Source organism: Eutrigla gurnardus (genome assembly GCF_963514095.1).
Source record: "Eutrigla gurnardus genome assembly, chromosome: 24".
NCBI lineage: Eukaryota > Metazoa > Chordata > Actinopteri > Perciformes > Triglidae > Eutrigla > Eutrigla gurnardus.
In genome coordinates this window covers 9,699,944-9,727,258 of record NC_139935.1, presented here as the reverse complement: position 1 = coordinate 9,727,258, position 27,315 = coordinate 9,699,944, and the positions used below count along the sequence as shown (strand labels likewise).

At 41.9% G+C, this 27,315-nt stretch overlaps 3 protein-coding genes across 5 annotated transcripts in view; 2 read left to right on the top strand and 1 right to left on the bottom strand.

Moving 5' to 3' along the window:
• Window positions 1-76: 76 nt before the first annotated feature.
• On the top strand, window positions 77-7,097 carry slc19a2 (solute carrier family 19 member 2). 2 transcript variants are annotated; one of them, XM_084004643.1, is made up of 6 exons: window positions 77-266; window positions 947-1,709; window positions 1,999-2,191; window positions 3,155-3,296; window positions 3,375-3,556; window positions 3,989-7,097. In XM_084004643.1, exons 1-5 carry the CDS (start codon window positions 144-146, stop codon window positions 3,522-3,524), a joined length of 1,371 nt encoding a protein of 456 aa, XP_083860769.1. In that variant the 5' UTR covers window positions 77-143; the 3' UTR covers window positions 3,525-3,556; window positions 3,989-7,097. The 2 variants fall into 2 exon arrangements, with proteins under 2 accessions (XP_083860769.1, XP_083860768.1); XM_084004642.1 differs by having other exon boundaries at window positions 3,375-3,560.
• A 224-nt stretch (window positions 7,098-7,321) lies between these two features.
• Window positions 7,322-9,813, bottom strand: arl6ip6 (ADP-ribosylation factor-like 6 interacting protein 6). 2 transcript variants are annotated; one of them, XM_084004319.1, is made up of 4 exons: window positions 8,918-9,813; window positions 8,698-8,751; window positions 8,026-8,158; window positions 7,322-7,918 (listed from the first exon to the last, which is right to left on the bottom strand). In XM_084004319.1, exons 1-4 carry the CDS (start codon window positions 9,135-9,137, stop codon window positions 7,825-7,827), a joined length of 501 nt encoding a protein of 166 aa, XP_083860445.1. In that variant the 5' UTR covers window positions 9,138-9,813; the 3' UTR covers window positions 7,322-7,824. The 2 variants fall into 2 exon arrangements, with proteins under 2 accessions (XP_083860445.1, XP_083860446.1); XM_084004320.1 differs by having other exon boundaries at window positions 8,032-8,158; window positions 8,918-9,812.
• A 7,434-nt stretch (window positions 9,814-17,247) lies between these two features.
• Window positions 17,248-27,315, top strand: part of arhgap1 (Rho GTPase activating protein 1) — a 15,001-nt gene continuing 4,933 nt past the window's right edge. The window contains exons 1-6 of the mRNA XM_084004476.1: window positions 17,248-17,342; window positions 22,970-23,144; window positions 24,092-24,190; window positions 24,274-24,361; window positions 24,550-24,681; window positions 26,245-26,331. Coding sequence (XP_083860602.1) covers window positions 23,021-23,144; window positions 24,092-24,190; window positions 24,274-24,361; window positions 24,550-24,681; window positions 26,245-26,331 — 530 coding nt within the window. The 5' untranslated portion in view covers window positions 17,248-17,342; window positions 22,970-23,020. The remainder of the gene's footprint in view (window positions 17,343-22,969; window positions 23,145-24,091; window positions 24,191-24,273; window positions 24,362-24,549; window positions 24,682-26,244; window positions 26,332-27,315) is intronic.

The following is a 27,315-nucleotide window of genomic DNA, read 5'->3' as shown; positions in this document are numbered from 1 at the left end:
TGTCCTCTGCTGCTGCTCCACATTGCGGCCAGCTGGTGGCGGTAGAGGGCCCGAAGGCAACGCCACCACAGAAGAAGAAGGGTTCCGCGTTGTGGTGGTGCGGCAGCGATGAGAGTGTGGAGGTCACATCGGCGAGTCCCAAAATGTTCGCGCTCAAACCGACCCTCCTCCTGTGTGTCTACGGGTTCTGCTCCAACCTGCGGCCCTCGGAGCCGTTTCTCACAGCCTACCTCATGGGACCGGACAAGAACCTCACCGAGACCCAGGTGAGTTACACCAGCTCGGATACGAGAACCTCACGAGACCCAGGTGAGTTACACCAGCCGGGGAACCAGACCTAGACCCAGGTGAGTTAAACCAGCCGGGGAACCAGAACCAGACTTCCTATGATAACAAGGCAACATTCTACATCTCCCCGGTGGGACTTATACTTATCATATTATCTTATATTAAGCAAAATACCAAGCAGACATATTAATCCCTCCTGTGGAATTTTGGTTTAATCCTCAAATAATGAGGCTGACCTACCTTTTTCAGGCCAAGGACTCCTATTGGCTGATAGTAACACAGTGGAGGGGCCCCCTATTACAAATCCTATACAATTGTGTTGCTTATCAAACCAATAATAATGTGTAGTGCTTATAGTGCCGTGTATAAAAGTACTTTGTAATGATGTATACATGTAATCCATTAAAATAATAATTGTTGACAGATTCAGATATTTATAGAACATATTTTAATTCTATGTTTCTACATCAAAATAACATTTAACAAATAGGAAGATTTCTATTTCATGTTTTGTGTATTTTTGGACATATTTTAAGAACAAAAAGTTTGGGATCAAATCATTCCGGGGACCCCCCTGTTGAAGATCTGAGTTAGACCGTCTCCAGGTGAGACCTAGGACCAGGACTGATACCGAGTGGTTGAACTGTGTTCTCTGCAGGTGGTGAATGAAATCTACCCCGTCTGGACGTACTCTTACCTGGTGCTGATGTTCCCCGTCTTCCTGGCCACAGACTACCTCCGCTACAAGCCCGTCCTGGTCCTGCAGGCCACCAGTTTGGTGGTCACCTACGTGATGCTGCTGAAGGCCCGGGGCCTGCTGGCCATGCAGCTCCTGGAATTCTTCTTCGGCCTGGCCACGGCCTCGGAAGTGGCCTACTACTCGTACATCTACAGCGTGGTGGAGCCCGCACACTACCAGAGGGTGACGGGCTACTGCCGCAGCATCACCCTGTTCGGCTCCGCCGTGGGGTCTCTGGCCGGCCAGCTGCTGCTCTCCGTGGCCAAAGTTCAGCTGGTCCACCTCGTCATCGTCACGCTGGCCTCGGCCTCCGTGGCCTCGCTGGCTCCCTGGTTCCTCCCCATGCCCAAGCGGAGCCTGTTCTTCCACCAGAGTCCCGCATCGGCAGAGGAGAAATCCCGCAGCTCGGCCCTGCTGGACCAGACTGAGAGGACTCTGGACCGCCAGGGCCAGACGTCCTCTGAAACGGGGAGTCTTGTGGAGGTGTTACAACTCCTGTTTGAGGACTTCCTGAAGTGCTACAGATGTCCGTCCCTGCTGTCCTGGTCCCTGTGGTGGTCTCTGGCCACCTGTGGCTACTTCCAAGTCATCAACTATGCGCAGGTCCTTTGGGAGAACGTGCGTCCCTCCCAGGACTACGAGATCTACAATGGCTACGTGGAGATGGTGTCCACGCTGCTGGGTGAGGGTGTCCCACAGGGTGAACAACTGGGGCCATATTTGAATATGGAGACCGTATTTCTAATGTGACCTAGGGCGGAAGGAACTGTATTATGTTGATGAGAGGACCATCTAAACCATAACCCTGTCTGTCTGCTGGTCTCTGGGGGGAACTGGTCTCTGTGTGTCCCTGTAGTGTAAACCCTAACCCTGTCTGTCTGCTGGTCTCTGTGGGGGGTAACTGGTCTCCAGCCATCGGGACTCACAGATCAATGACCAGTGTTTCTAACGGATGCTCTGCTGGTCTACAGGGGCCGTGGTGGCCCTACTGGTGGGCTACCTGCCTGTGTGCTGGTCTCTGTGGGGGGAGCTGATCCTGTGTCTCCTGTCCCTGCTGATGGCCGTGTGTGTCTTCACCATGGACACGCTGAGGAACATCTGGCTCTGCTACGGCTCCTACGTCCTCTTCAGGGCCACCTACATGCTGCTCATCACCGTGGCGACGTGAGTACACGGACCCTTTGGCTTTGTTGGCGATGACGAAAGGGGAAGTGAGAAATGGGGAAACTGACTGAAGCAACAGAAATGAGGTTCAGCCTCGTCTCCGAGGACGTGAATGTGTTCTGAGTTGAAAAGTGAGGAAACGCTTCTGTTTCTACTTTAATGGAGCTGGTAGGATGTTTAAAGGTGGAGTCGGTGATTCTATCCAGAAACACTTTCTGTTATATTACTTGAAATCCTCGTAACATATCGATAGCAATGAAAACATGAAATTCTCTGACGCAAAAAAATGAATAAAAAAGTAATCCGTGGTCGTGAGAGGACTGTAAAAACCCCGTCCAATCAGAAACGTCGGGAGAATCTAATTGGACGGCCTACCTGTCTATCAATGATTACTCAATAATTGAACTCTGCCGATCTGGAGCACTCATTTGGTGTTCTGGGGGCGGGGCTTTGAACATAGGTCTGAACGAAGGGGGCGGAGCTTTATCGGTTCGGCGATGCATTCAAATAACTTTAATATTCTAACATGTTACATGGATTTAAAGGTGTAATACATTGCTCAAACACACACGTGGAACACTTAGTCTGGTCTGGTCTCTGGACTAATGTGGGCTAATATCTAGACCTCTGGGGGACCACAGACAGTCTCTCGTTTCTCCACATAGTCTGGTCTGGTCTCTGGACTAATGTGGGCTACTATCTAGACCTCTGGGGGACCGCAGACAGTCTCTGGTTTCTCCACATAATCTGGTCTGGTCTCTGGACTAATGTGGGCTACTATCATAGACCTCTGGGGGACCACAGACACGAGACAACGTTTGTTTCCTTCCTTTCTCATTCTGTGACTATGGAAAAAATAGGCAAATCCCGAAAAAAAACCTCTCTCACATAGCAGCACGAGGTTGACCCGGTCGTGGACCACGAGAGATCTAACACTGTTTCCGGGTCCCTCTGACCCTCCAGTTTTCAGATTGCAGCCAGCCTCAACATGCAGCGCTACGCCTTGGTGTTCGGGGTGAACACCTTCGTGGCCCTGCTGCTGCAGACCCTCCTCACCGTGGTGGTGGTGGACTCAGCTGGACTTGGTCTTGACGTCTATACCCAGGTGAGGGGGACAACGAACTCGGTCCACCTGGACTTCCCTGTTTGTGGAGGTTCGATGACGCTTGTTTCCTTCCCTTAGTTCCTCGTCTACAGTGGCTACTTTGCGCTCATTTCCATGGTCTTCCTCCTCGCTGGACTTTGTAAGCTGGCCTCCAGGAGGCGCTTTGAGCGGGCGGAGGTCATGGCAAATGGCCCAGAAGAACCCGAGTCTCCTCCTCCGCATCAATAACTGTTCATCTGCTTCTCACATGCTGAAGCTACGTAGGTACACACACACACACACACACACACACACACACACACACACACACACACAGATACATACACGTAACGGAAAAAAACAATCCCTTTGTGATTAAGAGAAAAACCTCACTTTCACATGTATCTTAAGGTGTGTCCATTAAACAAAAACGAATGAATAAAGTGCAGAACTTTAACTTAACTGAAAAATAGATTTTGTATTTTTCACGTTTTTAACATCGTCCTAACTACATAATCGCGATTACGATTTAAAATCGATTAATCGAACAGGCCTTATACACACACACACTTACACACACATTTACACACACACAGACACATAAACACACCATATATATATATATATATATAGGTGAGTGGACTTCTAATCACAATCATCAAGCTGTATTATTATTATTATGATTATGATTATTATTCCATTTTGCCCACTAGATGCAGAGAAACTCCAGAAGAGTTGACGATGTACAACCCTGGAACGCCATCATGCAGTAGGGCTTTGTTGACTTCTGTTGTTTACACACGGAGGTTCACTTCAACCAAAACCATCAGAATTCATATAATGTTCACATTCATGAATGAGGCCTTACTTATTAGATGGAGCTATTTGATTTGTCGTGAAGAGTATTGGAGGCGGGGCCTTAGACACTGGGAACACTTTCCTAATAGTGCTGCTACTTTTGTGTTACATTTGAAAGAGATGTGTGTATTTGAATATGTAATATTTCTCCCTGTTGCTGCATAGATTATGCATATTGTACCCGTTGATAATTATTGGTTCTTTAATGAAACCTGAAAACTGTTACATATTTATATCTGTACGAGATGTTTTATATGTTAAAGTAATGTTAATTAAAGTAGTGTGTGTGTGTGTGTGTGTGTGTGTGTGTGTGTGTGTGTGTGTGTGTGTGTGTGTGTGTGTGTGTGTGTGTGTGTGTGTGTGTGTGTGTGTGTGTGTGTGTGTGTGTGTGTGTGTGTGTGTGTGTGTGTGTGTGTGTGTGAGTGTGTGTGTGAGTGTGTGTGTGAGTGTGTGAGAGAGTGTCTGAGAGAGTGTCTGAGAGAGACAGATATCAAAACAGATGATTCATAACTTTTTGGATCACCACTAACTGAACCTCTTATAGAAGTAATAATATATTTGTTCTACAGTCACAGTAATGCTTCATCTTGAAGTTCATGAATATGCGTATAAATCCATCAACACCATCACATCAGACAACGTGTAAATATTTAGAAGATGCTCTCTGATTTATTGATTTAATACATTTAATCTACAAAGTGCCTCTTTGTGAAATCAATTCACAATGAATACACCAGTGTTTCCCCTAGAATTTTTTTCAGGCCCGGTGGTACCCACCGAAAAAACCCTAAACAGACATATGTTAAAGTAATGTGGGATGGTGTATTGGTGCAGTTGGATTTAGTCAGGTGGCACAGCAAGCAGTCTGCAATTCTGCAATTATTATATTTGCATTCAACATTTTTGTTCAACCAGAGTGTATTCAAGATCACAAGGAGAGAGTGACTTATTAAGGTGCTGGTTGATGGAAATGATCAGGGTCCAGAAAAATATGGCTGGAAAATGATGAGCATCACATTAATAGCTACAGATACTGTAAAACACTACAACGACATATGAGTGCATATATTGTCTTATTTTATCAAGTAAAATATAAGTTATAGGTTTACTCAACAGCAGTTAACTCAAAGTTCCACATCTTATCAAAAACAGGGGGGGCAAACGGGCTTTGGCCGGTTGTACATACGTCATCACGTCCTAATACTACACACACATGGCGTGATGTTGTTTTTAAGGAGCGCCGTCTCTGCTTATATTTCTCGACAACACTCGACCTGCATCAGCGCATGTGCGCACGAGCGGATCTGTGCGAGCAGACAGCGCGAGCGCAGCGGGTTTTGGACGGAGACACACAGCGGCATTTTTATTATGTAAAAATAAATAATAATGTAATAAAATAAATATTATGGACCCTATGGACCGGTTCCGCTCACACCACGAGTCTGAAGAGTGCAACAGCTTATCAAAATACAGTGTCAACGTTCCGTGTTTTCAAAGTAGAAAGCGACATCGTGGTGGTTTAACGAGGCGGAACGGCATCAGAACAACATCAAGCGCGTAAAGTACACGAAGAAAAAAGTAGCGGGAGCGCGCGGCGAGGATTGTTGCGGCCGCGCGTCTTGCGGAGCAAGTCTGCTGTGCTGCGCGGAGGCGCTCCTAATGTAAATGATTATTGATTTATGAATGAATTGATAGGTGGCTTATTTTTGGTATATTGATTTTTTTTTTGGCCTGGCGGCAGGTCTCCTTGGCCTGGCGGGCCGCCAGGCCTGTACAATGGTAGGGGAAACACTGAATACACTATTCTGTTGTCTTCTAGGGGAATTGCTATTATTATTAATAATAACAAATTATTAATAAGTCTCCATTAAAATGTTACAAACTAACATCTTTCTGTTAGGATGAATTGTATCAGATTGAAGGATTTCTGGCACAATTAAATACATTTTTCTCCAATGCAAGTATTCAGATTTTTTGGGGAAATTGAAATTAAGATGAATTACTTTATTGATATTGATTTTGAACAGCTGAATAACAATAGAATACGGAAGGAAACTGGTGTCCAGTTGTTACAGCTAAATACACAGTACATTAAAAAAATCCAAACTGTTTTGATGTTAATTTCAATTTATTTCCACATTAATCACAAAGATCTCCCAACATGTAATCATGTATACAAGGATTCTGGTTATTAGTGTTTAAGCCAGAAATGAGGCTTTACTCTGTTATTTATGAAGGACTCTTATTGGCTGATAGTACAGTGGAGGGGCCCCCTATTACAAATCCTATACAATTGTGTTGCTTATTAAACCAATAATAATGCGTAGTGCTTATAGTGCCGTGTATAAAAGTACTTTGTAATTATATATGTATACAATGCTAAGTCATTAAAGTAATTGTTGACAGATTCAGACATTTATAGAACATATTTTAATTCTATGTTTCTCCATCAAAATAACATTTAACAAATAGGAAAATTTTCTATTTTTTTAATAGGAAGAAGATTTGCTTATTAAAGGTTGTATTGTGTAGTTTTGGACAAATTTTAATTGTATATTGGTATTTCTACATCAAAATAAAAATAAACTAATAAGAAGATTTATATTTGCTTATTAAAGGTTGTATTTTTGGACATATTTTAATTCTATATTGGTATTTTCACATCAAAATAACATTTAAGAAATAGGAAGATTTATATTTGCTTATTAAAGGTTGTATTTTTGGAGATATTTTAATTCTATATTGGTATTTCTTCATCAAAATAACAACAAACAAATAAGAAGATTTCCATTTGTTTATTAAAGGTTGTTATAATGTGTATTTTTTTTACATTTATTTATTTTCATAGTATTTCTTCATCCAAATAACATTTAACAAATTGATTGTATTCATGTTAATGTGTATTTTTGGACATTTTAACATTTTTGTAAGAAAAGACATTTAAAATTTTTTGTAAGAAAAGACATTTTTTTTAATTTTTGTAAGAAAAGACATTTTAAATTTTTGAAAGAAAAGCCTTTTTTTTGTAAGACATTTTTCAATTTTGTAAGAAAAAACGTTTTCATTTTTGTAAAAAAAGACATTTTTTAATTTTTTTAAGAAAAGACATTTATTTATTTAGTAAGAAAAGACATTTTTAATTTTGTAAGAAAAGACATTTTTTAATTTTTGTAAGAAAAGACATTTTAAATTTTTTGTAAGAAAAGACATTTTACATTTTTTGTAAGAAAAGACATTTTTTTAATTTTTGTAAGAAAAGACATTTTTAATTTTTGAAAGAAAAGCCTTTTTTTTGTAAGACATTTTTCAATTTTGTAAGAAAAAACGTTTTCATTTTTGTAAGAAAAGACATTTTTTAATTTTTTTAAGAAAAGACATTTATTTATTTAGTAAGAAAATACATTTTTAATTTTGTAAGAAAAGACATTTTTTAATTTTTGTAAGAAAAGACATTTTTTTTTTCAATTTTGTAAGAAAATACATTTTTTTAACTTTTGTAAGAAAAGACATTTTTTAATTTTTGTAAGAAAAGACATGTTTTCATGTAAGAAAAGACATTTTTTAATTTTTGTAAGAAAAAAGTTTGGGATCAAATAATTTCGGGGACCCCCTGCAGTAACTCTGCGGACCCCCTGTTGAAGATCTCTGGTCTACACAGTCTCACAGTGACCTCAGCTTCCAGCTTCGTTTGTCATGTGAGACTCCAGACGACAGCGAGCGCAGCCAGGAGGCCGTTAAGCACGGCGACGCCGTAAGTCATGAGGAATCCACGGCCGGACTCATCTCTAAAAGACGACACACATTTCACATGTTGAGGTCCCCTGCTGCTCGTTGCTAGCCAGCTCAAAGTTCGTGTTTATTATTTTATGTATCAGCTGAGCAGATGTGTTACCTGAACGGGGCCAGAGTCAGCGGGGGTCCTGACGCCACACCAGGCTGGTAGGAGTTGAGGTAAGTGAGAGTCCATGAGAATACACAGCAGGTAGATCCAGCTAATAATGACAGGACCAGGATGCTCCAGAAACCTACACACACACACACTCTGATGTCAATGTTAAGTACTAACCAGCCAGAGACCTACAACATGACCTCCAGCAGACTACTGGTGTTCATGTTGCAGACCAAACTGTCAGAAAAAGACTCCATAATATTGATATTACATTGATACGGATTGATATTTAAACTAATAAAACAATTTGTGTTTTGAGAATATTTAATAACTAAATATGTCGCTGTATTCAAATAGTAATGCAGACTAAATGTTGTGGGTATCAAGTCAGTAGAAAAATTCTCAGGGGTCCATAGGGTGCTAGGGCTCTGCCCCTCCAGCTCTGCATCATTCATTGATTTTATTTACATTCATAATTACCATCATTCCATCACTAAAATTCTGTCTGATATGAAGACTATTGGTCTGAACCAAGAGGGTGGGACTTTATCGGTTTGGCAATGCGTTCAAAGTCTGCGGTTTCTCCAAATGACCTACTCTGCCTTTAACCTTGATTCATACTTTAGCATAGCCCCCCCCCCCCCCCCCCCCCCTCCATCTGATATCAATACTCACCCAACATCCTCTGTTCAATCTGATCATCTCCTCTGAACCTCTCTGCTCGCAGCTCTGAAACAATATCAATCAATCATATCAGTAGCATCAATAACCGACAACTGTCGTGCTACAGTCATATCAATCCGCGTTGATTTGAAAACAGGAAGTGGTTCATATAAAGTCCCTTTCCGCATCATCGCGTGCTGGAGACGCACGCGTGGACGTGCGCACGCTATACCTTTAAGTATGGGGTAGACGAGCGCGCACACGCAACCGACAGCGGCCGTGGTGACGGCGGAGCCCAGAACCGACAGCACCACCACGGACCAGGACCTCCGTCCCGGAGCCGACATTGCGGCTTTCACAGGACGAGATCCGGAAGGATCCGGATCCTCTGAGGAATACGAGCCACGGAAACGTTCTGTTAGAAGGTCCCAGTCCGTCACAGTGGTCCGCATCCCGGTGCACTAAAACGGGTCAAACTGCCAGTTTAAAACTGAACCCGGAAGTGCTGTTCCCTTTCTTTTGCGTTTTAGTGGCACTTCCGCACACAAAAATTGTCCCTCGTGCTTTTCCGTCTTTTTTTTTTTTGGTTATTGTCATGTGTCGTGAATCCAGGCGGAAACCCTTAATTGATGAGAAATATCTTGCATCCAGGGCCGTGTCTTGCTATAAGAGGGCTATGCGCGTGCGTGGGGCCCCCGCAGCCAGTAGGGGGCCTCCCAAGCTGCAATAAAAAAAAAATGTTAACATCTTATTTTACATGATAATGCTGCATCAGTTGCATTCATTGACACAAAGGTGCCTATACCTTGTATTATTATTTTCTGTCGGTTTAACTTGCCTGGGTCAACTTGAGATGTTTAATTTGAATTTTAGAGAGGTTTTTACAAATGTAATTTACATCATAGTTTGACAAAATAGGGCCCCCCCAAAGGCAAGAAATGGCTCTGATCTGATCACATGATTAATAGTCAGCATATCTGACCTCAGATCAGAATAAAGCCCTCACTAAGAAGAAAGAAATTCACATGAAAATATCACTACCCTTGCAATAAATGATTACGTACATGTAAAGCATATATTTTACCAGTATGTTCTTTTCTCATTTATGCTTTTTTGACTGTACTCTGGAATGAAAGAATTCCATTGTTTTTCTAAGATGTAATATATTAACACTAATATCAAAAGATATGGTATTGTTTCTAATCTCTAAAAATCGCATGTTTGTCTTCACATACATAAGGCCGCTCCAGATCACGCCTCATTTCTGTCTCTTTTGGTTTGGACTTCAATATTTTGACTCATCATTGGATTTGCAATGATAATAAATAAGGTGTATAATATATACATAACATTTTTTTGCCCTCTTTAAATATTGCCTTCAAGCAAATACAACTTGTGTCAAACATCAACTGCTGCCACTTTAATTGCTGTGTAATTTTGCTTTTGAAATAATGATACGGTGCACAAAGAAGAAACAGGTTTATTTACTTTGCCCAGAACAACACACAGTGTGGTATTATGGGTTATTGGGGAGGCTGAAGGTGTCTGTACTCTGTCGTTTTCTGCTGATAAAGCGGTTGTGCGGCTATGGGGTGCAGCAGGCTGACCAGCTCTCCAGGGGCTACTTTCACTCATCATGGCTGGGGCTTCGGCCAACACCCTACCTGCGACACAATTAGCCGCCCACCTCCGCAGAATGCTCTTTACCTTCGTCGGTGGACCCGACCAGCACACACAGCAGCCTAACAGCTCTACGAACAGCACCATGACTGTAATCCAACTGATGACCAGCTCCACGGCTTCATCCAGCTGCGAGATTCTACACTCGACCAGATCTAGAAAACTCCAGGATTATTAACTTTGCTAGACTGCTGAAGCCGTGAGTAAACTGCTATCATCCCCCCTGCGAAAGCGGGCTACAAACGCTATTAATAAGCTACAATGTCACGTAGGCTACTATAGATATGCACGCCCGCACACACACATCGCAAACACTCGATGATTGTTGGGACTTATTATAATGTGCCAGTCACTTTCCTGTTTTCTTTTTGTTTAACTAATATGTAGGGACGTGAGTGGGTAACATGACCAATGCTACACTTTGACTTTGATGCATTTAATTGTTAAGGGAGGAAAGGGGGATTAAGGAAAAGCAGTAGGGAACCAGGAGTACTCCATAATCAGACCTGGGCTTTGAAGATCTAGACAGAGATGATGAGCATCTCTCTGACATGGGCGTTGTAAAACCTACACTATTGATCAAAAAATAGAAAAGGAGGAGAAACACAATTTGTCCTTATTTCACACAAACATTAGAAGCCTTAATAAACACCACACGGAACTTGACTCCCTTCTGTCTACTACAAACCATAGTTTTGACATTGTGGGCTGCAGTGAGACCTGGCTTAACGAAAACTCTCACCTTGATAGCATAAATATAGATGGATATAACCTAATGGTCAGAAATAGAACTTATTCCAACGGAGGTGGAAATTCAAATTCAAAATACTTTATTGTCCCCCAATGGGGCAATTTGTTGTGCAGTAGATACACTCTTAGAAATAAGGGTTCCAATAGGGTTCTTTCACAAGGGCTGAGGTTCTACATGGAACCATTTGCTTCTGAAAAACCCTTTCCCGAAGAAAGGGTTTTTCAAGGGTTCTTGGTAACACTAATGGTTCCAGTAAGAACCATTTTGATCGAGAGAACCCTTTAAAACCCATTTCCTGAATAAAAGGTTTTAAAAGGGTTCTTGGTAACGCTAAGGGTTCCAGTAAGAACTATTTTGATCCAGAGAACCGTTTTTGGAAGAAAGAGTTCTTCAGGGATTGTTGAAAGCATGGGTATAAGATCCTGTGTCACCAGGGACATACTTCCTGATAACACTTACCAATAATGGTGCAAAATACAATTCCTTGTGACTACTGATATAAATACTTTTCATATCCATTTTTTTGTTTATTTGTTCTTCTCCAGATCCTGTTGATCAAACTGCAACATAATTGCCCATCTTGCGATTTGAACACCTGCCACCCAGTCTAAAGTCACTGGCAGTAGTGACTGAGCTAACCTGCTAGCTGGGTGGAATCATCAGGTCCACCATACTAGTCTATCACCTTACACATTCTGATCAGACATACAAATAATGGCAGTCCTGAAACTGAAATGTTCTGTTACCAATTTATTTTCACAACCATTAATTATAAGAAAGCAAGACCTTCATCAGCCAATCTTGTTGACCCAGGCAAAGATTAGCTGTGACTGGGATTTTAACCCCCACCCTCCAAATCTAAAGTCTGTACCATTACCCACTGAGCTATCCAGCAGAATGTGTAGATCGGGGCCTCCTCTGACTCGCCACACTCACTCACACAGCCAGGTTGACATGGTTTGGTTCATGTCAGTGGTCAGACAGAGGGAGCTGATCATGTGTCTGTTTAGCTCTGTCTGTACAAACTGTGACTTCTGCTTTTAGGTCACAGGTTCAATTCCCATGTTGACAGATATCATACCTTGCTGATTGCACTTCCAGACAATTAGCTCAGTTGGCTAGGAGCTGGTTCTTGGTGCCAGACAATGTGGGTTCAAGCCCCAGCAAGGGTGATAATGGTAATACATCAAAATACGTGGTAGTCTTTGTGTAACAAATGTACAAGATTTTAGAGTCATGGTAGATGATGTTTGACAAAAACATATCATAATTTTTATCCCAAAAACTGATTTATTTATTTTGTTTACAGTGTTTTCAAATCTGCCTGCGCGACAGTGAATGGCTTACTCAATTTGTGAAGCCACAGTTGAGTTGCCATTTGCCAATTAGCTCAGTGTGATAGACAATGGTCTTTGGTTCCAAAAATTGTGGATTTCAGCCTCAACTGGTGCAAAATGTGCAACATTACAATGTCAACTGTCTTGCCTTCCTATTCTCCTGTTTCTTGCTCAGAATTGCCTAAAATTGCCAAAAATAGTCCGGACCCGACCCATTGCTGCGCAGCAGCTATAATTGTGTTTATTTTTTAGTTACACTACTCCCTTCTTCAGGAGGAAATTGACACACAGCAAAGAAACAGCCAGGGGAATTGAACCCTGGGTCCCTACAGCAAGGATATAACCCCTCTTTCTGGGGCATCTAAGTGAGCTATACTACTCACTGGACAAAGGCTTTTGAAAGTTTGTTACAAGTCACGTGATCTATAGATACAGTTTGAAGTTGTGAGTTCAAGGCCTGGCTGATGAAGAGTGACCATGTTAATGCCTACTGAGATGATGTGTGGATTAGTGACAGACAATTAAACACTTATTTTACAGACAATTTTACTCATGTATTTGTCTCCTCCTCATACTTTTCCATGATCGGCCTCATCCCACGGCTGCTGTACCCTGCTGACTGGCTTAGTCAAGTTGTGAAGCTGCACAAAAGTTCAGTGATAAAGAAAGGTCTTTGATGTCAGAGGCCAAGCCTTAACTGATGAAAAAATCATATTGTAACACTGACTTTGGGGCTACTACATCAGGGTTTGTTGATGCCAGGAATTGAACCTTGATCTCCCAGGGGAAAGGGCAAGGTTTGGTGTGTTGGGCCTGTGAGCTGGCCCGATGGTGGCTGTCATGTGTGAGTTAAGAGCTGGTTGCCCCATGGATTGCACCATATAGTCTGGTCTTCACCCTCTACAAACCAGGTGTGACATACCAATAGTGATTACTGCGAACAGAACAGAACAAATAAGAACAGAAGAGAGAGAGAACAGAAGAAACTTCAGAGAATCAAGGTGAGCTAAATATAATATCTTATTTCAGCATGCTTGACCCTAGCTGAGGACTTTTATGGTGAAAGGTGGACTAAGCATTTGTTTCTTGTTATGTTTTGTTCGTTTGCTTGTTTGTTTGTTTTCTTGTAGAAATGACTTACACAGCTTGGACGAAAGCCGAAGTGTGCCATTGGCTTGAAAAAGAGGGTTTTGCTGAGATTTCCATTATTGTTACAATATGTAACATTTTGAGTACTTGTAACATAACAATAAAAAGTATTTTAACATTATTTAAATCAATGTGAAAACGTTGTTGGGTTCCCTCACTTTCTCATGATTCTGTTCCACTGTCACGATAACTACATACAGTATGTACTCTGATTCCTTTCATTGGACCATGCATTATTTTATTGTTTGTAGATAGCTTACAATAAGGCACAGTAAATGCACCTTGGATTGATGGAACTAAAACTCTTTTTTGTCTCCCCTTTCTGCCATGTCACCGTTGCTGGAGATTACACAAATCCACGACTGAGGACAGCATTATGTGTCTGGCCTGTCATGTTGCTGATTCCACTGGACCTATGCTGACTTTTGACCTGTTCTCCCCTGGGACCTACACAGCCTGTTCTGTTGGACTATATTTAAATAAATGTTTTTCTCATTAAAATGTTTTGAATGTTTGTTCAATGTCAACATGATAAATGACCACAATATAATATGAACGTATCTGATCTGTAGAATACAATATGGTTCTTTATAGAACCCTCAGAGGACAAGACAGTTATTTGTGAAAACCTTTGAAAAGGGATGTTTTTAGATCCCCCTGTGTGAGGTCTAGATTAAACCCTTGAAACATGAAAGGGTTCTTGGTGGAACTCCTTTTGTAGGTTCTAGATGAAACCCTTGAAAAACAAAAGGGTTCTTAGTGGAATTCCCTGTGTGGGTTCTAGATGAAACCCTTGAAATATGAAAGGGTTCTTAGTGGAACTCCCTTTGTGGGTTCTAGATAAAACCCTTGAAAAATGAAAGGGTTCTTAGTGGAACTCCCTGTGTGGGTTCTAGACGTATACCCTTGGTATAACCCTTTATGTGGGGTTCTCGGTAGAACCTTCCAAAAGGGTTCCAGGTGGAACCTTTATAAAAGGTTCTACCTGGAGCCAAAAAGGGTTCTCCTATGAGGACAAGCCGAAGAACCTTATATGGTTCTACTTAGCACTTTTATTTCTAAGAGTGTAGTACGACAGATCCAAGTCACACACAATCACAAAAACACTATACAATCATAAATAGTTATGTAAAATAATCATAACACCATACACACACCATATATGTAAAAAAAATATATAATACATAATGTATATATATATATATATATATATATATATATATATATATATATATATATATATATGTATATGTATATATATACACACACATATACACACATACATATACGTACACATGCACATATGCACATGTATATACTGTACATACGTACACATACACACACATATGCATATGCATATGTTCATAAGGGAAGAGGCTCAGCACATCCAAAGTGTGAGTTGGGGGGGGGGGTGTTGTCTATGTTATCTATGGTTCTTTATGGAACTTAGAAGCAGAGTGGCTGCGGGAACAAAAGAGTATTTATATCTGTTGGTCTTGAGTTGTGGGAGTTTGAAGCGTGATCCGGATGGCAACATCTGAAATTCAGCCTGTAAGGGATGAGAACTATTTGAAATGATAGATTCAACCCTTTTTAGCATCTGCTTCTGATAAAGTTCCTCCAGGCCTTTCTGCTTAGAGCCTGTAATACGGCTGCTCACTTTAATAATCTTGGAGAGGGAGTTTGCTTGTATGTAAAATCCAAATATTGTGTAAATGTATGTGATGACTTAATGGTGAATGATGGTTACTCTGATTCGATCTTTGTTGAGATGAATACTATAAACGGAAAAAAACGTATCATTGGTATCATTTACAGACCGCTCAGTTTCAACCTGGACATATTTAGACTAAAACTAGAAGCAACACTATATCACATAAACAATAGAAATAGAGATTGTATCATACTCGGTGACTTTAATATTGACATTGCTAAAGATGATACAACAAAAAATGACTTTATAAATACACTTCATTCTTTTTCCTTCTTTCCCACCATAAGTATTTTCACAAGAGTAACGAATCGAAGCAGTAGCATCATTGACAATTTCATCACAAACATTGAAAACGCGAGTATTGACTCTGGTGTAATACTCTCGGAGATTTCTGACATCTACCTATTGTTCTTTTCATGCATCTGTCGAACAAATTCAAATTTTTACTATATAAAGAAAAAGCCAAGGTTCTAAACTTAAAAACACTAACAAATTTACGTGAAAACATGCAAAGTAAAGCATGGGATCATATTTACAGCTGCTGTGATCCTGACATCGCTTATAACTTATTGATATATGAAATAACGGACTCCATGCAGAGCACCATCCCTGAGAAAGTTGTTGCAAATGGCACTACAAATAAAAATGCCTGGATCACGAGGGACATCAAAAAATCTATTACTCATAAAAATAATTTATATAAACGTTACATTAAAAACCCATTACATGAAAATAAAATAATATTTACACAATAGAAACAAACTTACACAAATGATTAGAAAGGCCAAACGAAACCATTTCTCTGAACTCCTGGCTAAATCACAGGGCAATGGAAAAAAAACCTGGCAGGTGCTCAACAACGTTCTCGGGAGGGGCCCAAAGAGTCCTGTGTTACCTGATGACTTGAACTGTGAGAGAAACGTGGCGGCAGGTGATGCTGATCTTACATATGTTCTAAACTCTCATTTTGTCTCTATTGGGGAAAAGCTTGCCAAGAACATAGTCCAACCTTTGAATACCTCTTTTAGCCAGTTTTTACAAGATGGTAAACAGAATTCCTTTTACTTCATGCCAACAAATTGTATTGAAGTATCTGAAACTATCAGGAGCATGAAAAGATCTCAGTCATCAGGAACCGACAATATCTGCAGTACTATCCTAAAAGCCATTATTAACGAAATTGCGGATCCTTTGGCCCACTGCATCAATCTGTCACTATCACTGGGGTCTGTCCCAAAAATGGCCAAGATAGCAAAAATTGTTCCGGTCTACAAGTCTGGTGATAAAAATGATTTAAATAATTACAGGCCCATTTCAATTTTACCCTCCCTTTCTACAATTTTTGAAAAAATTGTATACACCAGACTAATTAAGTACATAGACAAATTTAATATTCTTGACTCTTCTCAGTATGGGAGATGGCATGGCAGTATCCTTTTGGATACTGCTGCAATATCTGGGGTTTATGTACTGTATATCTTTTGTTTATGTTTTTATTATGTTGTCTATACTGTGTTTTACTCTTCTGCTCAGGTTTCCCTGCTGACAAGCAGCTTTTTGCAGCTTTTTGGGGCCTTTTCCTAGTTCATATCCTGATTACATATGAGATGTTTATTTATACATGTATGATTGCAAGATATGAATAAAAACACATCGTATCGTATCGTAATAGCAGATTAAAAAAATTTACTCTTTAAATGCTGAAAACAGACATGTTTCATTGTGTGTTGATTATCTACGACATAATCAAGAAAAAAAACAATGAGAATTTGGAGATGTCGCTTCACTTTTACAGCAGTCTTGCAGCTGTAGTTTCCATACATTGTCAGTGCTTTTATTTTGACAGGCACAAACCATATACAGCAACGAGCACAACAAGGATGTGAACATACGCAGCACGGCGCGTTTATTTTGAAAGGAACAAAGCGGAAGAGGTGTCGACGCGGATTGTTGCTGTCAACACATCTACGGTGCCTTCAGACGCCACAAAGACCACCGACTGATTACACGGCAGTTTCACATTAACGTAAGTAACGTCGATTAAAGCTTTACGACGTTGTAACGGGTTCTGTGATAGAAAAGACAAAAATGGCGGCGAGGTGTTGCGCGAGGCTCGCCGCCGTGTGACAGTTGTCGTCCAGTAACATTGTGTGGCTAGGTTAACGTGAACGTGTAACATTGATTTGTCACGGCTTTCATCAGTCTCTTTACGAGCTAAATCACCGTAGTGTTCCTATAAAACGTCTGTGAATCCGCAGTGACGTAAACCAGCTCGCTGGACTAACGTTAGGTCTGCCGACCCGTTTTAGCTTTTAACCTTTGCCGGCTAACGTTTAGGCAAAGTTAGCCCGCGTCGCTCGCTTTTAAAGCAGCAGTCGAGATGATTTCAACGTGTTTATTTCCGTAACTTTGTGGCTTAAAGGAAAGGAACTCCGCAAGTTACCTGGCTGCTCACCTGTTGCTTTTATCAGCCGGCATATCGATAGCTAACGTGGGATCGTTTGCTCCTCTTGCGCGGCGCGGCTCTCTGATCTTTGATGTTGCCTGACATTTTCTTTTAGAATTATGAAGATTTTTATTTAAACTTTTCAACAAAAACGGTCAACAGATCGCACAGTGGCCTATGAAAAGGGAAGGTTATATGTCGCACTAAAGGAGAAGAGATCAGCTGTGTAACTCCATCAGAGATTTAACACTTCCTGATGTCAGCATCAGAATCACTTAGAACACACACACACACACACACACACACACACACACACACACACATATCTGCCAATGGTGCCTCGCTCTCTTCACAGTTGAGAACGGGTTCACACTGAGCATGTGACAGGAGTGGAAGAGTCTGGTGATGAACGTTGTGCTGCTGTAATATCATCCAGCAGGACTGGTTTGGTGGTGTGTCAGTCATGGTCTGGGTTGGCATATCCTTGGAGGGTCCCACAGACCTCCATGTCATAGCCAACTGTACCCTGACTGCTGTTTGGTACCGAGATGAAATCCTCAGATTGTCAGACCTTACACGGGTGCAGTGGGCCCTGGGTTCCTCCTGGTGTTGTGGGCCCTGGGTTCCTCCTGGTGTTGTGGGTCCTGGGTTCCTCCTGGTGCAGTGGGCCCTGGGTTCCTTCCTGGTGCATTGGAACCTGGGTTCCTCCTGGTACAGTGGGTCCTGGATTCCTTCTGGTGCAGGGCTAGCCCGACCTCATGTGGCCCCACGTGCCTGTATGCATGAGGTGCTGTATTCATGAGGTGCTACCTGCAGCCCAATCGGGATGGCCAAGCACACTACTGAGTCACATTATGAGTTGCTCTGTTGATATTTAAATCCCTGTTAAGAGCCAACCTTCAATTTAGTAAATTCCAGGTTAATTCCCATGAATTCCCGTTAATCCCATAGAAAGTTTACAATTTTGCAATTTTTGCAACCCTGATCTAGAACAGAATACGGTGGATCTACAAGCTTAAGAGTTCATAACGTTAGCGCGTCTGCAGCCAGCGTCTTAACGATCTAACTTCTCTGGGTTCACTTGTTTTAGTGTCTGGCTGATTCCAGTTTACGTAAGTGGCCCTGGTGGAGCTAGCCAGTAATATCAAGTTTAAGAGACTCCTTATTTGGGCCATACGCCAACCTCAATATGGGCACAAGGAACGCATGTTCCCTCGGTTGCATCCCATTGGTTAAAAGTTCTCTGGCTGGCTCTGATTGGACTTTATAACCAGGAAGCGGTGAGATAAACAAGCTTGTATGAGATGCGCTCAAGGTTGGTTTATGATCCACAATTCAATAGAGAAGAAGATCTTGGTCAGAGAACAACTTCCCAGTAACAGTTCAGGTGGAGAGTGGTACTCCACAAACACCACTTCAACCCCACCCAGAGCTTTCTACAGTTACCGTGGTGTCTTCCTCATTTCAACAGCTTCCCCTCATCAACGTCTCACACAACTTCATCCGAACATCAGGGCTGTACGTTAACTTTTTCAGCACATAGCACTAGTGCTACAGAGGCTGACAGTTTTTTAGCACAGGACCAGAGAGTTGTAGCACACCCTAAAAATGCAGAAGAAGCATCTTTATTACACTTTAACTCATTTTTACATAACGGGCGTTAAAACACTGCCAGTCTAAAGACTGTCTGCTGCCACTGCTTTGTAAATGGCCTCCTGGCCCTCTGGGAAGTGGCCAGCCATTTTTACACAACCTTGGGCGGGTCAAAGTCATGGACGTCGAAACTATTTTCCGAGAGGGGGGGGCAGGATTTTTGTTGGGAGGGTCAGGGGTGAGACGCACACAATGATTAACTGGATAAACGGTCCGTGTACGTTGCGGCCATCCGACTTTCGCTTTGAAGTCAACAATCACAAAACGGATAACGAGTCGTTTCTCGTTTTTCGCTTCAAAATAAAAGAACGAAAAACGGAAAAATGACTCGTATCCCGTTATTCGTTTTGAAAACGGAAGACGAGAAATGGAAAACGACTCGTTAACTGATATTAGATATTGTGTTTATGAATGGGATTCGGGGATGAAATAACAGGGCCATTTTTCGTCCAGATTTTGCCGTACGTCTTTTTTACCTGGAAGGCGCTGTTATGCTGCGAAATTACCTGAAAGCCTACTTTGAGACATTTAGAGGGAGCTGTAAAACACTGTTCATAAACGCTCTGACAGCGTCTGACGCTCGTCTTTTGAAGGAAACCTACTGTTTTAAACACGCACCAAAAGCGTTATGACGTGGATATAAAAGCGGAGCCTCCGCCTCTTTGCCGCCGCCACATATGTGTCGCACTGTACAGCCCTGAACATAATATCATTTAGTGTGTTTTTGTTCTGGAAGCCTCTCCGTCTCCCTGCTGCAGTACCACTCTCCACCTGAACGCTTACTATTTTCAAGGAAAAGTCTTATTAAATGCTGTTTAATGTGATATGTGTCATTCGGTTCACTTGATCTATAGTGTTGTTTTCAGCCTCTCTGATGGATTGTGCCAGCTATCCATGTTCTTGTTCAGCACACCTGTCATGCCGTTTTAACTGGGAGGATAGGTTCCTATTTATTGAAGCCTTCTCCAATTAACAGGGTCGTATGAGGTGTAGTTTTGATTTAAAGGACATAAAAACCCATGGTATCGTATGCCCGTTAAAGTCTGAGGGCCTGATTTACTAAAGGTTTGCGTAAAATAGCACGCGCAATCCATTTAGCGTGTTTGCCTTAATGAATATGTAAATATGGGCGCGTCTGCCAGAACACGCAAAATATTAGGAGGAGTAGATGCAAATAGATTCATTTAGCGCACACAATGTGATCTACCAAACCTGGAACTAATTGCGTTCGCTGATTTTGTGTCTTTATTTAGCACGTTTGAAAGTCATGTATTAACTGGCACAGCTTTACGCACACATGGCTGTGGTCGTTGTAGCGAGGAGGAGTCATAGGCACAACGAAAGGCGACCAAGAGAACGAGTCTTTTCTGCTCACGTCAACATTTTTGGAATGACTGAAGAAAAAATAATAGAGACATATAGAGCATGATGCCTTGGACGTGGAGGAGAATCCACACTGGCCACATGTGGGACAACTCAATGCTGCGGGATTGCAGACACGGGCCAATCTGATTCAAAGCCATTTTTCATAAACCATTTGAGAGGTTTGCATTTGTTTTATTTTTCACACAATTAAACAAGGAGAAAAACACATTCCTCAAACATAACAGAATATATTGTGGCCCATAGGCAGTATAGCCTAACTATCTCTAACCAAACAAAACAGATAATAACAGCCACCATAAAACGAAACCCCAGCCTGAATTTAAACAAAATTAATGTTGAAATTGCCATTATCTATTTTCTTTACATTTCCGCAGGTTGCGCTGGTGTCCACTAGTGCATAACGCGCGTCCATCTCCTCCTGCGATCTCCCCTCCCTCTCTTGGCTACTCGCTTCATGACCTCCCGACTCTCTGTACGCCATCCTCGATCCCTTTTGCCAGGGATCGAGGATGGCGCCCAGATACAGCACTGACCAGCTGCCCGGTGTGCGTAACGATGGCACGATTGTCCCGCCTGAGTGCGCGCGTAAAAATAAATCAATTAAATGCATCCACCACCTGTTTTATTTGCCGAGGTTTTATTATAAGCCATTTTTTCCTTTGCTCTTAAATCTTGCCATCTCCTCATCTCCTTCATCGGCCGTTCTTCTTGTTTTGCTGACAGCATTGACTTTGTCACAGATATCCTCCCATATCGCCTTTCTCCTGGATATTAATGTTTCTTTGTTGTAACTTGTGAATATGTTTGTTTGCCTCCTCCACTAACACCTCCAATTCAATGGCTTCAAATGTCATCTTTCGTTTGCCCCTACTCTCTCCCACGTTCTCCATGGTGAAAACTAGTAACACACGCAAAAACCTCATTTAAATAGGTTTCCAACACGTTTGCGCCTGTTATTCATTGCGCGAGCAATCTTAGTTGATCCCCCACAACACGCAAACCAACAGCGCGTGCAATCTGTTAGTGCATGCAAGCAATTTAGCGCCCCTTATCTGGGATCTTAGTAAATCAGGCCCTGATTGTAGTACGATCAAAATAGTCATAAAAAGCGAACGTCAAATTTTTCAAAGAGAATCATGATTTTGGTCAATAATTTGGGAGAAAAGTCAGTCAACAAAATTCCTAAATGTAGGATTTAAAAAATCATAAAAAAAACACGTTATTGGTTGCCTTTTAAAGTCCAAAACAGTTATAAAAAGCCAAAGTAACATTTTTGACAAAAGTCATGATTTTGGTTGAAATTTGGCGAAAAGTCTTTCAACAAAAATTCAAAGGCCTTTGAAGGCCTTTATACTGGCTGCAAGAACCTGTAACTGTTCACATCATCCACATTCCTCATCTTCCATCCTCCCCACAGCTGCTGGCTTACTGACAAAACAGGCTGACTGTGTCTGTAGCTGCTCGGCAGCAATAGGCCGACTGTGTATGTTGGTTAGTAGCGATATTTATTTAAAGCAACATGCTGTCAGCTAGCATCACGTCACAGGGAGCTGTGTGTGAGAGAGAAAGGTTAAATAAGTGGGGGTTGGGAGATGAGAGGGACTAGAAAACAGGGAGATGTTGGTAATATGAGAGGAGAGCTGTTACTGTCAGTGTTTCTATGTTGCGTACAACAGAGAGTATTGTACAACAACGGTGGTTCCACTAGGGGGCCTCAGAGAGCTGAAAAATACAGACAAATTTATTCTTTTCGATTCTGGTAAATGACTGTCTTACTTCAAGTTGATCTTCGGACGCCACTGTCAAAGAAATCGAGGCATCTGATTGGTCGACACCTGCCAGAACCCATCATCATTTACGTCAAGCCTCAAAAAAGTTCCAAAAACAAATAATAATAATATTGTAATTGCCCCCCGAAGCCCAAAGGCGTTTTATGTTTAATCGACCATTTTTTTGTTATTAATATCTTTGCAAATGGTCAAACAATGCCATATGCTATTTGTTTTAAGCGCTTACATATTACATGTTAGTTTGAAAGAAAGCACTTTTGTCGTCTTTGTAGTAAAACAGATATTATTATATTATAGAGTACATGGCAGTGTTTCAGTCAGCATTATGTTGAGGCGTCTAACGACCCAGCTGACCTGAGGTGTCTCTGTCTCCTGCAGGACCCTGTGGACGTCACAGCTTTGCGTGTGTGTTCTGCAGGCGTGTCTGTGATGTCTTCAGAGCTGCTGGTAGATTTGGGGGACGACCCAGCGACTGCACAGTTGGGACAGCTTAAGCTGGCGACCATAGAGGACCAGCAGTGGCCCCCCGATGAGTCTACTCTCAGCAAGTCAGGTGAGAGGGACCTGTGTGTGTGTACTATATATATGAATGTGTGTGTATATATGTATATGTATATAAATTAGGGATGCAACAATACGGTTGGCCCACTGTTTACCTCGGTTCTTGGGTTACGGGTTTGGTTCTGTTTCAGTACACATTTTGTGCGCAAGGAGAAAAAAAATGCTATTTATGTATTCGAAAATGATTTATTTATTTTGCTTATGAGCTAAGTTTTTTTTTTTTTTTACATTCAAACACATTCAAGTGTACAATTAAGTAAATAGCTATGTAAAAAAATGTTACACTTTCAAATGCAAAAGGGCTTCTTAGCCTTGACGACTGGTATAGAACAAAAGGGGTAAACAATTTCATAAATGTACATATTTAAAACATAAAGTCACCATTTAAATACAAATCTCTGTACTTCAGTAGCCTTTATATGACGTTCATACAGGGGATGGTTTGGAGTACTGCTCTTCATCTCCGACATATAGCGGACCGTCACAGTGAGATAACTCTCTGTTAGAGCGCCAACTATCCGGGTCAGTGCTAGACTCTGTGCTTTAGCCAGTTCCACTTCAATGCCTTTGTGTTGTTTTATAGAAGTCTGGAATTACGTTAGTGCTGAAAGTGTAGTGCGGATCGAGCGTTTTGATTGGGTGACAGAAGCCCGCAATTACGGAAAAGGGCTGCAAATCTTTAGCGATAAACGTCCCACTGCACTTGTTGTGTTCTTGTGTTTTCTGCACCGGTAGAATCGGCTTGTTGTTGGCATCAACGAGAGACAACTGAACAACAGAAGGCGTATATGCACCAGATTTCATTCCATATATTCATGATTCCCAATCCGACTGTATATATGTGACTTTTTATTTTAGTATAATGACCTGCAGTATGAGGATTTGGCTGACTCAGGACTGTGTGTGAGATGTGTTTTTGTTTTGGTGTGTTGCTTTCAGAGACAGACATCTCCCAGCGCTTCGACGCCAGCTCTCCTCACCTGCCCTGGGACCATCCCTACTATGACATTGCTAGACACCAAATCATCGAAGTGGCAGGTCAGTCCTCCAACCTCAGACCTTCACATTAATGACAATCACATTTGGGATAACAAAAACTGTAACTTTCTGTGCGTCTGCAGGTGATGACAACTTTGGCAGGAAGGTGATCGTGTTTAATGCGTGCAGGATGCCTCCACATCACCAACTGGACCATCAAAAGCTGCTGATGTACGAACTAAAGCTGTTCCTGGCAGGTTTTTAGATGTTCTCCACATCTGGACTAGTTGGTTCTAGGTGTTCTGGGTTAACCGATATGTCACTTTTGGTTGTTTTTCTCCCCATAATATTGTTTTTTTTTCTCACCACAGCTTCTGTGAGGAGCTGAAACACTGAGATGAATTTGTTTTGTTTTCCAGGTATCTTAAAGGAACACTGGATCAGTATGTTGAAAGTGACTACACCCTGATCTATTTCCATCATGGTCTGACGAGTGAAAACAAACCGTCTCTCGGCTGGTTACGAGATGCGTACAGAGAGTTTGACAGAAAGTAAGCTTAACAACATCACTGACAGGAAGTCAATAACAGCACTGACAGGAAGTCAATAACATCACAGGAGGCAAAGTCAATAACATCACTGACTGGAAGTCAATAACATCACAGGAGGCAAAGTCAATAACAGCACTGACAGGAAGTCAATAACATCACAGGAGGCAAAGTCAATAACATCACAGGAGGCAAAGTCAATAACATCACTGACAGGAAGTCAATAACATCACAGGAGGCAAAGTCAATAACATCACTGACAGGAAGTCAATAACATCACAGGAGGCAAAGTCAATAACATCACTGACTGGAAGTCAATAACATCACTGACAGGAGGCAAAGTCAATTACATCACAGACAGGAGGCAAAGTCAATAACATCACTGACTGGAAGTCAATAACATCACTGACAGGAGGCAAAGTCAATTACATCACTGACTGGAAGTCAATAACATCACTGACTGGAAGTCAATAACATCACTGACAGGAGGCAAAGTCAATAACATCACTGACTGGAAGTCAATAACATCACTGACTGGAAGTCAATAACATCACTGACAGGAGGCAAAGTCAATAACATCACAGACAGGAGGCAAAGTCAATAACATCACTGACTGGAAGTCAATAACATCACTGACAGGAGGCAAAGTCAATAACATCACTGACAGGAGGCAAAGTCAATAACATCACTGACAGAGAGCAAAGTTAAATGAGGTCTGCTGAGAACAGGCTGGTACTGTGCCTCCGCCTTTAAATGCTAATGAGCTCCGTCTGTCAACGCCTACTTGGAGAGTCACAGAGACGATGCCGCTTACGCTAGCGGTAGCATGCTCCAATGTTTACGTGGATGTATCGCTATGGCTTGGGACAGATCCTTTTACAAAGCCAGCTTTGTACTGACCCTTGTTACTGAAGCAGTCCGATGTGAAGTGGTTAGCACACTACAACACGGACCGTAGCCGGCACACTGTCATTAAAAATGAAACGCAACCACCGTCTCTTCTGTTCTTCTGTAGCTGGGACAGAATATAAGCACTTATGTTGATTTGTACAACCAACAACAGAGCAATCTGCGTGTCTAGCTGTGAGCGACGACATTGTGAAACACCGATATCTCACTTCCTGTCTCACCGCAGGACACACCGAACTTCACCTCGGTGATGAACGCCCCCTCACGGATATCTCCGATCATCAGAAGAGTTCGGCCTATGCAAATGACTCCCTTCATTACGTAACGACGGGAGCTGAATCAGAACAGCTTGTAGGAGTGCCGTTGTACCAGTGGGGGGGCTGCAGAGACCATGCAGGAGTCGCTTGTTTTCCTCGTCCTGGGAGTTGACAGGCTCAGGGAGGCCCATTTATAGGTGGAGAGACCAGAGAAAACCTGGTTTTCATAATATGGGACCTTTAAAATAAAGTCAATAACATCACTGGCAGGGGATAATAAGTAAAAAAAAAAACATGACCAAGCAGAAAAAAGTCACCTATAAATGAAAAGCACATTGCCGATGCTTGTTTTAAAATGATGTGATGTGTCCTTATCCCAGTATCATGTGTGTGTTTTCAGGTACAAGAAGAACATCAAGGCTCTTTATATCGTCCATCCCACCATGTTCATCAAGACTCTGCTGATCCTCTTCAAACCAATCATCAGGTGCTTTTTTTATCTCATCTGTTACGTTTTTATTTTACGGATGTCAACGGACATTTCTACATTTGATACGGCATGTTTTTTCCCTTCTGGGTTGAAGTCACACAGCAATTGTTTTGAAAATGTGTACATACTGTATGTACAGAGGGAGAGAGAGAGGGAGATCTGACTGCAGCATTTGATACGGTGGACCATAAAATCCTGATTGCTCGTTTAGAGCAGTGGGTGGGCATCAGTGGCACAGCACTTGAATGGTTCTGTGTCAGCATTGATGAGTCTGTGTCCTCCACTGCTCCGCTCTCATGTGGGGTACCGCAGGGCTCTGTGCTTGGCCCTATTTTATTTTCCCTCTATCTACTCCCTCTTGGCTCGATTCTCAGGAAACATGGCATTTCCTTTCATTGTTACGCGGATGACAGTCAGATCTATGTCCCCCTTAAAAAGAAAGACCTCTACAATATTAAGCCACCAGACTGCCTACATGACATCAAAGCCTGGATGTCTTTAAATTTTTGTAATTTTAATGAAAAAAAGACAGAGGTCATGGTCTTTGGTGGCGCTTCTGTGACCCCCCTAGTTGACCTGGGTTCTTTGGCATAACATCACAAGCCAATTGTGAACAATCTGGGGGTAAAGGTGGATGCAGAGCTTGAATTCGACAGCCAGATTAAAGCTGTGGTGAAGTCTAGCTTTTTTCAGTTGAGGCAGTTGGCAAAAATTAAACCGCTCCTCCAGAGACAACATTTTGAAACAGTGATCCACACCTTTGTGACCACTCGGCTGGATTACTGCAATGGACTTTATATGGGGGTTAGTGGGTCCTCCATTGCCCGTCTTCAACTGGTTCAAAATGCTGCTGCACGTCTTTTAACTGGCACAAGAAAGCTTGAGCACATTTCACCTATTTTAGCTTCCCTCCACTGGCTGCCCGTTCATTTTAGGATTCATTTTAAAATCCTTTTATTTGCTTTTAAAGCCTTAAATGGC

Excerpts from the sequence above, each read along its gene's own strand:
- slc19a2 (XM_084004643.1), top strand. The coding sequence starts at position 144 with ATGTTCGCGCTCAAACCGACCCTCCTCCTGTGTGTCTACGGGTTCTGC. Across the intron at positions 1,710-1,998 it reads GATGGTGTCCACGCTGCTGG|GGGCCGTGGTGGCCCTACTG; the intron begins GTGAGGGTGTCC and ends GCTGGTCTACAG. Across the intron at positions 3,297-3,374 it reads GTCTTGACGTCTATACCCAG|TTCCTCGTCTACAGTGGCTA; the intron begins GTGAGGGGGACA and ends TCCTTCCCTTAG.
- arl6ip6 (XM_084004319.1), bottom strand. The coding sequence starts at position 9,137 with ATGCGGACCACTGTGACGGACTGGGACCTTCTAACAGAACGTTTCCGT. Across the intron at positions 8,159-8,697 it reads GATTGAACAGAGGATGTTGG|GTTTCTGGAGCATCCTGGTC; the intron begins GTGAGTATTGAT and ends GTGTGTGTGTAG. Across the intron at positions 7,919-8,025 it reads CTGACTCTGGCCCCGTTCAG|AGATGAGTCCGGCCGTGGAT; the intron begins GTAACACATCTG and ends GTCGTCTTTTAG.